Here is a 14,776-nt window from a genome sequence, read left to right as displayed (position 1 = left end):
TTTTTGTATTTTTTAGTAGAGACGAGGTTTCACCATGTTAGCCAGGATGGTCTCGATCTCCTGACCTCGTGATCCGCCCGTCTCGGCCTCCCAAAGTGCTGGGATTACAGGCTTGAGCCACCGCGCCCGGCCTATACATTGTTTTAGGATGATAACAGTTACAGAAAAAGCGAAAATCTAAAAAATATTGAAAATGTTTTGATCTGCAGGAGTTGTTTTAATTTGGTCCTCATAGCTCCCTGCTTGTAAGCCTGTGTGCAACACACACACATACTTGCTAACATGTGGGCCTCTGACAAGTCAGGAGAAGTGGCAACCATTGTACTTACACTAATAACACCCTTCTCCTGCATCCGGCCTGGTGTGTCGTGCAAGTCAGCAAACTGCACGGCTACCTGATGGTAAATGGGAATTAGGAATTCCTCCCGCTCCTTCAACTTGTTCTCCAACTCCTTCCGTTCAGCTGTGCTTAGCTCCGGGGTCCCTGCAATTAGATAAACATGCCCGTCACACTCTGTAGTGACCAGGAATCTCTCTGCACAGAAGCAGCCATAATCACAGGAAGCTCATCAGCCTGCCCCCTCTTCCCTCTGTGGCCTGGCTCCCCATTGTCTTCTCTGCTCTTTGCTGATTAACAGGGCCCTACAAGATGCCAGAACTGTCTTCATCTTGCCACAGGAAGCCCACATGCCCTCTTTTCCCTGTGGCAGTCACAAGTGTGAAGGCAGATTGCAGTCCCTCTCCCATGCCTCTCCCTGAGAAGGTGCAAGTAGCGACCTAGAGGCCTGCAGCATCTTGCTGACACCACCCAGACTCCTCCTTTCCTGAGGCCAGTACTTGCACGCTGACACCATGCCCATCCCTGCTGACCAACATCAAAGCAGCTGGGCTACTCTATACGTGGGATGTGGTGAGAGCACCCCTAAGCTCCAAGCACAAACTAGTAGCTCAGCTCCTGTTTCCCTGTGTACATGCAAGTTATCTGCCAAACTTGGCAAGGACCTGAATACCTCCTAAAGTTACAAGCCATAGTACTTCATGGCTTCTAATCTCAGGTTTATATACTCTTAACCTTTAATTAGCAGAACTCAATCTAATCAGAGCCAGATCCTCATGTCTTGTGTCAGCTCAGTGGGTTAGCCTGTGGTCTCCCGCCTGGGCTGCTACTGCCAGAGCCAATCCCTGAACAGAGTGACAAAGACATTCTACTTCTTGGGCTAAAGGAGAAGGAGGATGTAAAAAGAGAAAGGCAGTCAGCAAACCTCATTTGGATCACTGCACACGGTACTCTGACTCAACAGACAGGAGACTTTGGAATTCCTTGTAACAAGGAGGGACCCCTCCCCCAATCAATAGCGTCCCAGTAGAGGTGTTGCTATGGTGTGCTTTTCTTCCTAATTACTTTCAGAATGGGATCTGCAATCAATACTGAAAATTTAGCTGCCTGCCTAGTAAGGAGGAGTAAGTCTAGCTGAAGGAGCAATAGGTGACAGCCTCTGGTGTTAGGGACAACCTGAAGTGCTTTGTCACCAAAGCTGACAAATAAATACATGAGCACAGGTGATAGGATGCAGAAGACGAAGGTCTATTTCAAGCATGCCTGTCTGGGAACAGGCCTTGTTTTTTACACCACTATGAATCATATGCCATAAACAGCCTTGGGCTGCTGACTGAGCAGTAAGTATTATACATAAACACAGGTTAACAGAGGAGGGATGTAACTATAGTACTTAAGTTCCATTTTTATAAGTTTTTTGGATGCCCAACTCTACCTCTTTTTTTAAGCTCATCACCATTTTAAAACTGTGATGAAGGTGCCACTGATGTGCTGCTGTAGGCCCCGGTGCCTCAGCAGCGTTCCCTCCAAAACATCTGAACAGCATGAACGCACAGGGCCCCATACTAACGGATGACATTCTAGTGTAGATCTGCCTGGAGGGCTGATGGCTGAGGGATCGAGGGCTGGCTGGTGTCTTTGGAGATGAGACATTCTCAGAACACCCTTGGCAGGGAAGCAAATATTTTCCCTTCTCCATAGAAAGAAACCAAGATTCCCTGGAGAAATAGCTGATTCTAGGGTTGAGGCAGGGAAAACATCAGATGAACCTGGGCTATATTGTGACAAAAAACAAGGAAGCCCTCAAAAAATGATTGAGACATGTTAGAAAAATGCAGGAGCCAGTTTTGAATGTGTTCCCACTGGCCAGATCTGGGACAATGAGCACTAAAATAAATAATGATATTTATCACCAGACAGGGTATTTGTGGAATGAAACTAGAATCTACCAGTTCACCCTCCTATAAGTAATTACATGAGGGCGAAGGGAAAGGGAACACTCTGTCTTCCAGCAGAAGAACAGTAAGTGTAGAGGAAATGATGGAATTAGAAAAATCACTGTTTTACAAGCATCACAGTAAATTACTCTGCCAAGAATCATCAATGGATGTCAAAGCCAGTGGGTGAAAGTTTGATAAGAAACAGAATATTCACAAAGTCTTAAAATATTCCTTACAAATCACTTATTAATTACAAAGGGGAAAATGGTAACTTTATAGTGGATTAACCTAGTGAACAACACCTTAAACAAGTAATTAAATTACCATCAATAGGACTGATACTGTGACTCCTGACGACATCCTGAGAAGGACAGAACGTGACTTCCGCAACAGTCCTGCCCAAAAAGCAGAATCGGAATCTAACCACAAACTCAAACTGAGGAAACGTGCTACAAAAAAGTGGCTCACTCTTAAAAAATGTGAAAAACAAAGAAAGGCCGAAGAATCAGTTCAGATTAAAGGAGATTAAAAATACTTGACAATGGGCTGGGCGCGGTGGCTCAAGCCTGTAATCCCAGCACTTTGGGAGGCCGAGGCGGGCGGATCATGAGGTCAGGAGATCGAGACCATCCTGACTAACACAGTGAAACCCCGTCTCTACTAAAAAATACAAAAAATTAGCCAGGCGAGGTGGTGGGCGCCTGTAGTCCCAGCTACTCGGGAGGCTGAGGCAGAATGGCGTAAACCCGGGAGGTGGAGCTTGCAGTGAGCCGAGATCCGGCCACTGCACTCCAGCCTGGGCGACAGAGCGAGACTCCGTCTCAAACAACAACAACAAAAAAAACAACTTGACAATGAATTTCAATGTGTGCTCATTAGATCAGATATCAGACCGACCCCTCAAAAAAAAAAAGCTAAAAAGGACATTTAGACAATTGGTAAAATTTTATTTAATATGAATCATGAATTAGTAGTATCAATGTTTACGGTTCTTGATTTTGATAATTGTGGTTATGTAGGAGAAAGTCTGTGTTCTTAGAAATACACACTAATATTTATGAATAAAGAAGCAGGAGGGCTGGGCGCAGTGGCTCACACCTATAATCCCAGCACACTGGGAGGCTGAGGTAGGTGGGTTACTTGAGGCCAGGAGTTTGAGACCAGCCTGGCCAACATGACAAGACCTTGTCTCTCCTAAAAATACAAAAATTAGCAGGGCATGGTGGCACATGCCTGCAATCCCAGCTACTCAGGAGGCTGAGGCATGAGAATTGCTTGAACCTGGGAAGGAGTTTGCAGTGAGTCAAGATTGTGCCACTGCACTCCAGCCTGGGCAATGGAGTGAGACTCTGTCTCAACAAAATAAATAAATAAATAAATAATACAGACAAGAGGTCCACAGATTACTCTCTCAAACGGTTCAAAGAAAATGCATGTGTGTGTGGAGCAAGACAGAATAAATACATGTACACATGTGAATATGCAGAAATAATGAAGCAATGGGATATTAACAGTAGGTGAATTTGAGGAAAAAAGCATTGAATTATTCTTGTCACTTTTTTGTGAAATTCTTATCAAATGAAAAGTTTTAAAAATTAGGCAAGCTGGAAAAGAAAACTTATTCCTGGCTATCCAATGCATATAATCAATAACCAAAGCTAATATTTATAGGGTACTGGGCACCATTCTAAGTGTTTTATATCTGTTAATTTATTATCACAATAACCTTAGGAGACTGGTATTCTTATTATTCCCATTTTACAGGTGAGGAGACTGAGGCACTGAGAATTTACGTGACTTACCAAGGTCACAAAGCTTTTGAAGACTGTTAGCTGTCCTTTCTTGCTTACTTGGGCAGAAGACAAGTGCTTCAGTAGTAGTGTCCCTTTAATTTCTGAAAGGCTAAGTGATGATGGTGGGCTCCTGGCTGATAAAGGTTCTATCTTAGTCCCAATTCCATAACTAAGACCAGGACAATGTCTCCAATAGCTCCCATTCAGATGCAATTTCCTTAGGCAGGCCTAAGATGTAAGAATTGCTTCTCTTGTTACTGTGAGTTCAAGAACTAATGCAACAATAGGTAAAGTCACAGCCCTGCTGGGAGCAAAGGGATGGCAAGATCACTGACAGGACTGAACGCACATATACATGGACCATATCTAACACACCATTTATTGAGCATTTACTGTGTACCAGGCATTGTACTCAAATCTTTCAGGATCACATAGCTCATAATCACCAAGCACAATTCAGATTTACACACCTACATCTGGTCAGCTGTAAACACTGCTGCCAAGCTGAATACTTCAGTGTTACTGAGTGTTTTCCCAGTTGCTTCAGGTATGTGATCTCTAATCCTTATGACAACTCAACTTTATGCCAGGGTATCTATTTTACAGGTAAGAAAACCACAGCTCTGAAATTTTTTTTTTTTTTTTTTTTTTTGAGATGGAGTCTTGCTCTGTCGCTCAGGTTGGAGTGCAGTGGCGCGATCTCGGCTCACTACAACCTCTGCCCCCTGAGTTCCAGTGATTCTTCTGCCTCAGCTTCCCGAGTAGCTGGGATTACAAGTGCCCATCACCACGCCCGGCTAATTTTTGTATTGTTAGTAGAGATGTGGTTTCACCACGTTGGCCAGACTGGTCTCAAACTGACCTCAGGTGATCTGCTTGCCTTGGCCTCCAAAAGCGCTGGGATTACAGGCGTGAGCCACCGCACCTGGCTGCATCCAGCTCTTAAGTGGGAAAGTCAGGATTTACACTTGGGTCTGGCTCTCTCCAAAGCCTGTGTTCTTCCACGTTAAATGGTACTGAAGGCTGGTAAGTAGATATCCTGCAGTGGCCACTATAGGGAAACCAGCTGGAGAGTTGGTTTGTTGTTCGCAAGGAGTTAAGAACTGGCTGCAGAAGAGGGAGTAGCTATGGGCTGAGGACAGTGTTTCAGAAACCAGGCTTTGGCTTCACCAAGTTGGAAGGACGGAGGATGCTGGCTTCTGGGTCTTACCCTCTCAATCAAGCTACTCTAGAGCTTTGAAAGAACAACAAAATAAATGCCTATAATGCTCCGGCCCTCCTGAGACTAGGAAGATCACAGGGCATTCCTCCAAAGCCTGCCTTGTTTGATTCCTTCAGTAATTCCTCTGATTATGGTTCAAGACCCACCTCAAAAAAGCATCAAAGCAAGGAAAAGACTGAAGTGGAAAATGTATGTGTTTTTAAATGCTCATGTGAAGGTCAAAGATTTGTGTGCTTTGTTTTAGGGGAAAAAACATTTTTTAAATTTTATTTTCTAAAAATAAAAGGCTGTTGTTAAGCCAGTTATATCCATGTGTTGCACACCGAGGGCCCCTCTCCCCTTGTACAGCAAAGCAGCCAGCCCTGGTAATGATTTAGAGGAGATTAACAAATATGTCAATGTCTATTTTCTGCTTAATTTAAAAGCGGCGTCTATAAAGATTTTTGACTTCTGAACCCTGTTCTCCTGAAAGAAAGAAGGTAAGAATGAGGAGGGGGATAAAGAGTGATTATCCTATCATTGATCGTTTGTCAGGAGCATTTCTTATTCACTGGACTATTGTAAAAAGCTAAGCTCTCGATCAATCCTGTAAGCTCCCTGTACAATTAAATATCTTGAAATGGTTTTCTTTCTTTTCTAGCCAGATTGCAGGGCCTCAGGGTTTTTAGGAAAGCAAGTTGGTGTGTACACGTGTGTGAGTGTGTTTAAGAATATGCTACAGAGAGAAAAGTCATTCTTTTCTAGAATTCTACATTAGGAAATGGCTGGGCGGGAGTAAAAAGGTAGGTGCTCCCATCCTTTCCTATCCAAAATAAAAAGTCCCTATGCAAGTTGGGAGCACTGCCTGAAGCCAGGAGTTCAAGATCAGCCTGGACAACAGAGCAAGACCCTGTCTCAACACACACACACACACACACACACACACACACACACGCCAAGTGTGGTAGCTCACACCTGTAACACCAGAACTTTGGGAGGCCAAGGTAGGAGGATGGCTTGAGCCCAGGGTGCCAGCCTGGGCAACAAAGCGAGACTCTGTCTTTCCTCCCCCATGCCCCCAGAATTAGCCAGGCATGGTGAAGCGTGCCTGTAGTCCCAGAGATGCCCTGGCCGCTGAGGGAGGAGGATCGCTGGAGCCTGGGAGTTCAAGGCTGTGGTGAACCATGATTGTGCTGCTGCGCTCCAGCCTAGGTCAGGAGTATCCAACCTTTTGGCTTCCTTGGGCCACATTGGATCTTGGGCCACACATAAAATACACTAACACTAATGATAGCCAGTGAGCTAGGGGAAAAAATTGTAAAAAAAATCTCATAATGTTTTAAGAAAGCTTACAAATTTGTGTTGGGCCACACGCTGGACAAGTTTGGCTTAGGTGAAAGAGGGTGACCTTGTCTCTTAAAAAATAAGTCCCCATGAAATCCTAAAAATGCACACTTCTAATTAAAAATTTTAAAGAATTAAACAGAGATGAAATATCACTGATCAAATAAGAAGAGCTAACAGTATTGAGATGTTACTGTGTGCTGGTACTGTTAAAGTACTTTTCATCTCATTTAATCCTTACAACAATCCTAAAAGACAAGATGAGGAAACTGAGGCACAAAAAAGTAACTCACCCAAGACCACAAAGCTAGGAAATAGTGGAGTTGTGATTTTGGACTAGGTAATCTGGTTTAAGAGCCCATGCTCCTTAAACAAAGCAGTTCAAATTGACTTGAAAGTATCCACAGCACAGTGGCCTATCAGGTGTTCCCTGGAGCCAGGATACAATGAAAAGCCACATTTCTCCTCTATGGTATCAAAGGTGAAGAGAGGCTGGACACGGTGGGTCATGCCTGTAATGTCAGTACTTTGAGAGACCAAGGTGGGAAGGATTGCTTGAGGCCAGGAGTTTGAGACCAGCCCAGGCAACCAGGGAAATTCTATCTCTATAAATATTTTAAAATTAGCTGAATGTGGTGGTGCATGCCTGTAGTCCTAGCTACTTGGGAGGCTGAGGTAGGAGAATTGCTTGAGCCTGGCAGGTCGAGGTGTAATGAGCTATGATGATGACGCTGAACTCCAGGCTGGCGGACAGAGTGAGAATCTGTCTCTGACCAAAAAAAAAAAAAAAAGGCTAAAGAGAAACTCCCAGAGGAAATAGCTGATTTCTGCAGCAGGAGGTATTTTTTTTGCCCAGCCATACCACTTAAATAGGCCAGGAGAAGGCCAGTCCTAGTCTGTGTATGAACAAACTACATCATAAAAGCAGGATTTGGGGGAGGTGACATCTTCAAAGCTTGGAATAAAAATCAGACTCGTAGACTAAAAATTCTCGCTCAGCCAAAGGCTCTAGGTGACCTTGCAGAAATCTTTTTCCTTTTCTGAGTTGCATTCCTCATTTATGTAACAACAATCGCAGTCTGGCAAATAGGGAAAATGTTTTATGAAAGAATGTGATATTAAAGGGTTTTAAAAAACATTCTCAACTTTCAAAAAAGTTATACGTGGTGGCAGGTGCCTGTAATCTCAGCTACTTGGGAGGCTGAGGCAGGAGAATCGCTTGAACCTGGGAGGCAGAGGTTGCAGTGAGCCAAGATCGCACCACTGCACTCCAGCCCAGGCGACAGTGCGAGGCTCCATTTCGAAAACAAAACGAAAACAAAAACAGTTATACTAAGAAGCCTATGTAAATTTAAATCCAATTTTAACGTTGATGGGCCCTTCTTTCTTTACTTAAGAAAGCAATTTGCGCTGGGTGTGGTGGCTCACGCCTGTAATCCCAACACTTCAGGAGGCCAGGCAGGCAGATCACCTGAAGTCGGGACTTCAAGACCAGCATGACCAACGTGAAGGAACCACGTCTCTGCTAAAAATACAAAATTAGCTGGGCGTGGTGGTGCATGCCTGTAATCCCAGATCCTCAGGAGGCTGAGGCAGGAGAACCACTTGAACCCGGGAGGCAGAGGTTGTGGTGAGCTGTGATTGTGCCGCTGCACTCCAGCCTGGGCAACAAGAGCAAAACTGTCTGAAAAAAAAAAAAAAGAAAGAAAGAGAGAGAGAGAGAGAGAGAAAGAGAGGAAGGAAGGAAGGAAGGAAGGAAGGAAGGAAGGAAGGAAGGAAGGAAGGAAAGAAGGAAGGAAGGAAGGAAAGGGAGGGAGGGAGGGAGACAAACTTGGCTTTGATTGGTTAAATACTTCTGATACTAGAGATAAGAACCACACCACCCTCCCCAGAGAGCTCCTGAATATCTCAGATATTAAAACATACTCCCATCCCTCAACCTTGAGACTGAAAAATCAGCATAAAAAAGACTGGAATCTTATTAAGATTCAGAAGTACAAAACACAAGTAGTTGTTTCAAAGATCTATGTAATCACATTTTCTATGTTGAAAGAAATTTTTCTATAAAGATACTAAGATAGGGTAAAAAAAAAAAATCCTGCAAAACTATTTCTATATCCATAACAGGTGTGCCTTTCTTTACACAAAAGCATTCTTGAAAAACTGTGTAAATCAGATCCTGTTTTAAATGCCTTAAGGGAGCTATTTTATGAGGAACCCTGCAGTGAATCCTTTGGTAAGGCAAATAATCCTTTTGTAATGGGAATAATTTCTCCCAATGTATCTAGCTTTTTTTAAAATCCCATTTTCATATATCTGCTTTTCTTCAAAGGGGGCCATACCTATCTAAATACACCCACATTTGCATATTGATTTTAACAGCAATCCTCTCAGGGGATGTTTAACCCTAAAGTTCCTTGCAACAGTGTTAGTGCTCCACTGTTCATATTTTTAAAAATCATTATATTAATAGAAAACCCAGAGATTTCCAAACAGGAATAAAAAAAAAAATACTGCTCCCAGATCAGCCCTGTCCCTGTGTTTCCAGGCAGACATATCCATATAAAAAAGGTCAGGAAACAGCATATAATTCTCTGAATTCTTCTGGTAGAAATATGCCTCTGCAGTCTTCATTATTTTCCTTCCCCAATTTGCTCTCCCTATGTCTGGCAGGTCAGGATACAGGGATCTGGTCATTTGGGACCAAGATACATTCTGATGACAGCTTTCTCTTGGGGAATCCCTTTAACTAAATGCCTGCCAGGTCCCTCTGGCCAAACAGAATTGTGAATCACTGCTTCCTTAGGGGAGGCAAGGCCAGGTGCTTTTATAAATACAATGAGATTAAAGGATCAAACTAAAATGACCCCTTTCTCTTCTCAGAAAATGTTGTCACTATTGCACTAAACTTCACCAAGTCAAACAGCTTCTGAATCAGTGTGAGGGGTAGGTTTTCAGCTACTGCTAACAGGAGAGGAGGCAAGATCCCATATCTACCTTCGTGATAGAAAGCCTCGTGTTATTTCTCATCAGCCTCCATACTGCAAAGGACACAGTGGCCGTAGTGTCAGTGAGGACACTCCAAGTTCAACAGGTGAGAGGTGAAAGGCCACTCACTAAGGCATGCATATCAGAACTTCTTTCTTTCCTAGTCTTTTTTTTTTTGAGACGGAGTCTCGCTCTGTCGCCCGGGCTGGAGGGCAGTGGCCGGATCTCAGCTCACTGCAAGCTCCGCCTCCCGGGTTTACGCCATTCTCCTGCCTTAGCCTCCTGAGTAGCTGGGACTACAGGCACCGGCCACCTCGCCCGGCTAGTTTTTTGTATTTTTTAGTAGAGACAGGGTTTCACCATGTTAGCCAGGATGGTCTCGATCTCCTGACCTCGTGATCCGCCCGTCTCAGCCTCCCAAAGTGCTGGGATTACAGGCTTGAGCCACCGCGCCCGGCTCTTTCCTAGTCTTAACTTTCCAGGCAAAGACATACTTTCTGCCTCAATCAACTCTGTCTCTTTTCAGCTTTCAGCCTCCTGAAGATAGACACAAGAGTTGGAAAAACACAACTCAGATACTCTGATCACCTCTGCCAGAAAAGCAGCTTAACCCTTAAGTCCCCTTAGCCCAGGGAACAGTCCTTTTCCTGTCATTCTGGCTGCTAAAGAGAAGGCTTGGGAGGAAGGCATTCCTGAAGATTTTTACAGACGGGAGTTTATCCTCACTGCCACCACAATGCTCCATATCTGCACCTGGGGCAACCTTGACCCTGAAGGCATGGTGGGTGTGGGCAGGCCTAGAAGGACTAGGCGAGGGCCAGAAGCAGTGCTCAGTCCATGCTGCTGCTCCCTGTGGCAGGCAGGCAGACTGTGGCAAGCAGGCAGGGCATGTTCTGTGTGGGCGGCGGTGCTGTGTGGCAGGCTGCCAGCTGCCTGGGAACAGGGCCACGACCAAGAACAACTTCCCCTAAGTGGCTCCTTTGCCCAGGTACTCTTCGTATTGAGAGAGAGGGACAGTGGGGAACTTACAATTGCTTCACACTTGGGCTGGACAGTTCTCTCTCCATCTAAATTGATTTCTCTCTGAACACAAAAGGAGGGGAAGGATCCAGGAGAGGACCTCAGGTCACAGCACTCAAGAGGCCAGGCTAGCAAGGTCATCCCGCTCCACAGCCACTCTCCCTGCTCCTGGCCTTGTGAGGCAGTAGAAGGATATCAGAGAGAGACAAAAAGGCCTGGGAGGGCTGCGGCTCCATTTCCAGAGAAGAAGTTTAGTTTCCTTAAGGCAACCAAATGGTAGGAAGTAATTCTTTTTTTTTTTTTTTGAGACGGAGTCTCACTCTGTAGCCCGGGCTGGAGTGCAGTGGCCGGATTTCTGCTCACTGCAAGCTCCGCCTCCTGGGTTTACGCCATTCTCCTGCCTCAGCCTCCCAAGTAGCTGGGACTACAGGCGCCCACCACCGCGCCCGGCTAGCTTTTTGTGTTTTTAGTAGAGACGGGGTTTCACCATGTTAGCCAGGATGGTCTCGATCTCCTGACCTCGTGATCCGCCCGTCTCGGCCTCCTAAAGTGCTGGGATTACAGGCTTGAGCCACCGCGCCTGGCCTAATTTTGTATTTTTAGTAGAGACGGGGTTTCTCCATGTTGGTCAGGCTGGTCTCGAACTCCCAACCTCAGGTGATCTGCCTGCCTTGTCCTCCCAAAGTGCTGGGATTACAGGTGTGTGCCACCGCACCTGGAATAATTATGTTTTTGAACACAGTTGATCAGTTGTGCACTGCTTTGTCTGAGTGATCTGTGAGTAAGCTCCCCAGTAAAGAGGCAGATTTGGGGAGAGAACGGGAACACAAGATAACATCCACTCCTACAGGCTTTCTCCTAAATCAGATTTTCTCTGTGGAATTGGCTTTAGATTACAATGGGAAAGAATTCTTGTTTAATTTATTTTAGGCTCAGTATTCAGCTGAGGAAAAATCTGAAGAAATCCTGAGAAATGGAGAACACAGGGAATGAGAATTCCATTCTGGGCTCTGGTGTACTTTTATTTATTTTGTATGTTAGATTTTTTGGCCTCAATTTCCCAATCTGAAAAAAGAGACAATTTTCACCTACTTTGTGAAAAAGAATTTTGGTAGTTTGGTTCTAGGCATTGCTAAAAGAGCTAGAATCATTATGAACCCCAAAGGAATCGTGTTCATAATATGTCCCGTTATATCCAGGCTGACCCGTTTTGTCGCAGAGACAGCTGCCCGTGTTGGAGATCCCTGAGAGACAGGACTATACTTCTGTTTCTTTCCTATTTCCACATGTGGGACTGAGCCACAGAGAATGCTGGATACCAAACATGGCCATCTGCTTTTTCTAATGATTAAGACGGAAAGATAATGATGCAACGAAGTAAATGCGTACTCATCTGCTCCTCATATTAGCGAGGCAGAGGTGTGATCTCCACTTTATGGTTGGAAAAAACTGATGTTCAGAGAAGTTAAATAATTTACAAGACTCGCAGTTAGTTATTCTTCTTCCAAGTCCACTGCTCATGTCCCCAAGCTGCCCTAGGCCAGAGCCTGCTTCACATTTAGCAGACTAAGGGTCCTTCCTCAAGTGCCATCTTGGTCAAAGTTAAATAAATATGGTTTTCTCCAATGCGGATAGGAAATTGATAACGAGATGATTTGTAACAAATGATTAAATGGCTATCACTTGGGAGTCTCCTCCCTCTCCCCTCCATGTGCTTCAAAAGTTAAAAGGTGCTGGCTGAAGGTGGGAGCGACATCACTTTCCCTGAAGAGAAAGAAGCTTCATCCCCACACCCCTAACCATCCAGTCCTTCTGCAAAGGGAGAGAGGATCCCTCTCCCTACCACCCAGTTACTCTGAAGGGATAACAGCCATTGGGGGGTTAAAAAGAGGCAGTGAACCCCTAGTTAATGAGTAGGAATTCAGCAGGCAGTGTAAGATAAATGGAGCTCTCTGCTTCTGCTAGAGTCAGCATGAACTGCGGCCCTGCGGCTTGTTTGTGGCAAATGGAGTGCGCGAAATATCAAAGGGCAGTGATCCAGAAGAAGACCGACTTTGACAAATTTTAAATTGGCCAGAAAGAAAACCAGCAAAAAGAAAAAAAAAAAAGAAAGAAAAGAAAAGAAAAAAAAAAAGGAAAAGAAAAAGGAAGAAAAAAAGGAAAAAAAGAAAAAGGAAAATGATGCAATTTGCTGTGCCCTGCAATTGCAGCATTGCTGCCTTTGTATGGAATTAGTGGTAAACACAATCGAGGGATGCTGGCAGCAATTATGAGCCATCTAAGTGAGATGCTTATCAGTGGCTGAAGCTTTTAGAGCTCTTTCTATGTACAGTTGTAAGTAACTTGCTGTTGAGCTGCAGTTACTTTAATTAAAGTATATGGGGTTGGTCAGAAGTAATTATCCTGTTTGGAAAAGAAAGAGAAAAAAACCACCTCAACAATTCTGGGTGGCAATAGATTTTAGAAACAACTCTCATTTCTTGTATGTGTGCATTCCCCATGAAAGGATCAGACTGTGGTGAGTTAGACTTATTGGTGGCTGTTCCCCAGTGGCAAACAATGGGACACAAACAGGGTTTATTGTAACCCAAGTCACCGTGTTTGGCAGGCAACCTGGCTCAGGGCTCCAAATACCTGGATGTACAGTCTCCACAGTGTAGGCAAACGGGATTTTTCTGTCTCTGGATGGTGGGGATATACAGTCCACAAATGGTACTTTATTAATTAAATTATCATTTGGAACATAAATGAGCTAGCATTTCTTCTCCATTCACTGAGTTTCACTACATTTTAAAGGCAATCTCTGTTCCTTTAGAAAAAAAACAAAAACAAGACAAACCAACCGACAAAAGAACCTCAAGCAATTATCTTTACTAACATAGCAAGCGGCTCAATGGGAGACCTGGGCAGAAAATCAGTGTTTTAAAAGAATCTGAAACTCATTTAGACTCTGGACTCAACACAGGACTCCCATGGTTTAGTCCTATGTTCAGATTGCAAGTGGCTTCCAAAAGCTCTAAAAACAAATGAGCAAGAGAGTAATTGCTGGAAGCATTAAACACGCCTGCTCTCAGGGCTATTCTGGCTGCAGTTACTATCTGGAAGCACACAGTGCGCAATCTTTACTTCTACTTCTCTAGCTCAGGATGACCCCTGGACACCGCCTGGGTAAAGACTCCTGCTTTTCTATACCATCTCTCAGAAATGAAGTGAGCTGTCCAAAGAAACAAGTAGAAACAGGACATATTTAGATCTAGCATATTCTCTGTCTGGTGAGGCCTGCCCCCAGCAGCAACTCTAGCTACTCATTCTCTACAAGGACATCTTAGAAAGACGGGCTTTTTGCACTCTAAGGAAATATCAGGGAAAAAAATCAGGTGACTTTTGCTTTTTTAGGGCTCACTTTCCCTATTATACACACTATTTCATTCTACCAGGGTTTTTACCATATAGAGGACAGTAAATAAAGATTATCATGAATTGGATCAAATGCTTCAGTGCCTCCTCCCCTGGCCTATGAATGTACTCATTACAAATCAGCTGAATGGCTCATTGATTTGCCAGGAGGACAAGCAGACATACCTAATCGCTCAGCCAAGTGGATGTAGACTGGGTCCACCCGACGCATGGTTTTCACCAGATCCTTTCTGCGGAATTTGATTTCTACTGTCCCTTCTGGCTCCAGAACAGATCCCCTGGATCAGAAAGAAAGAAAACAAAACAGAAATAGAGGTACTTTAAAGGAAGGAGACAACAGAATGAGGCCAGTTACAATTTGTGGACCAAGAAATAGCTTCATTATGGTTTTGCCCACCTATGGTTAACAGACATCTCCCCAGGGAGAACAGTAGGCACCAGAGAAGTGTCTAAGTGAGGTATGAGAAAGGCCTGGCAAAAAGCATTTAAAGTAATTCTCATTACCACACCAGTCAACTTCCATTTCAAAGGGAGAAGAATACAGATTCTACCACCTACAGCTGGTAAGAGTAACAGGAATCACATTATTTTCCATGGGGGAAAAAAAAATGCTGTAGGCACAGTGACAGGGGAATCACCTCCATCACGTAGGATGTACAGTGATGAAGGGCAATGCTTCATCAATACTATCTATCTATCTATCTATCTATCTATCTATCTATCTATCTATCTATCT

The 14,776-nt window shown here is 44.2% G+C and overlaps 1 protein-coding gene across 5 annotated transcripts in view; it reads right to left on the bottom strand.

Moving 5' to 3' along the window:
* ACACA (acetyl-CoA carboxylase alpha) overlaps positions 1-14,776 on the bottom strand; it is a 344,091-nt gene that overhangs the window by 12,751 nt on the left and 316,564 nt on the right. For all 5 annotated transcript variants that reach the window (XM_031934241.1, XM_026456734.1, XM_023204709.2 and 2 more), the window contains 2 exons: positions 14,206-14,318; positions 330-484 (listed from right to left, as the gene is read on the bottom strand). In XM_031934241.1, the coding sequence (XP_031790101.1) occupies positions 330-484; positions 14,206-14,318 (268 nt within the window). The remainder of the gene's footprint in view (positions 1-329; positions 485-14,205; positions 14,319-14,776) is intronic.

The sequence above is a fragment of the Piliocolobus tephrosceles genome, chromosome 16 (assembly GCF_002776525.5).
Source record: "Piliocolobus tephrosceles isolate RC106 chromosome 16, ASM277652v3, whole genome shotgun sequence".
NCBI lineage: Eukaryota > Metazoa > Chordata > Mammalia > Primates > Cercopithecidae > Piliocolobus > Piliocolobus tephrosceles.
The sequence above is the reverse complement of the archived record's forward strand: the minus strand, read 5'-3'. Positions and strand labels throughout refer to the sequence as shown.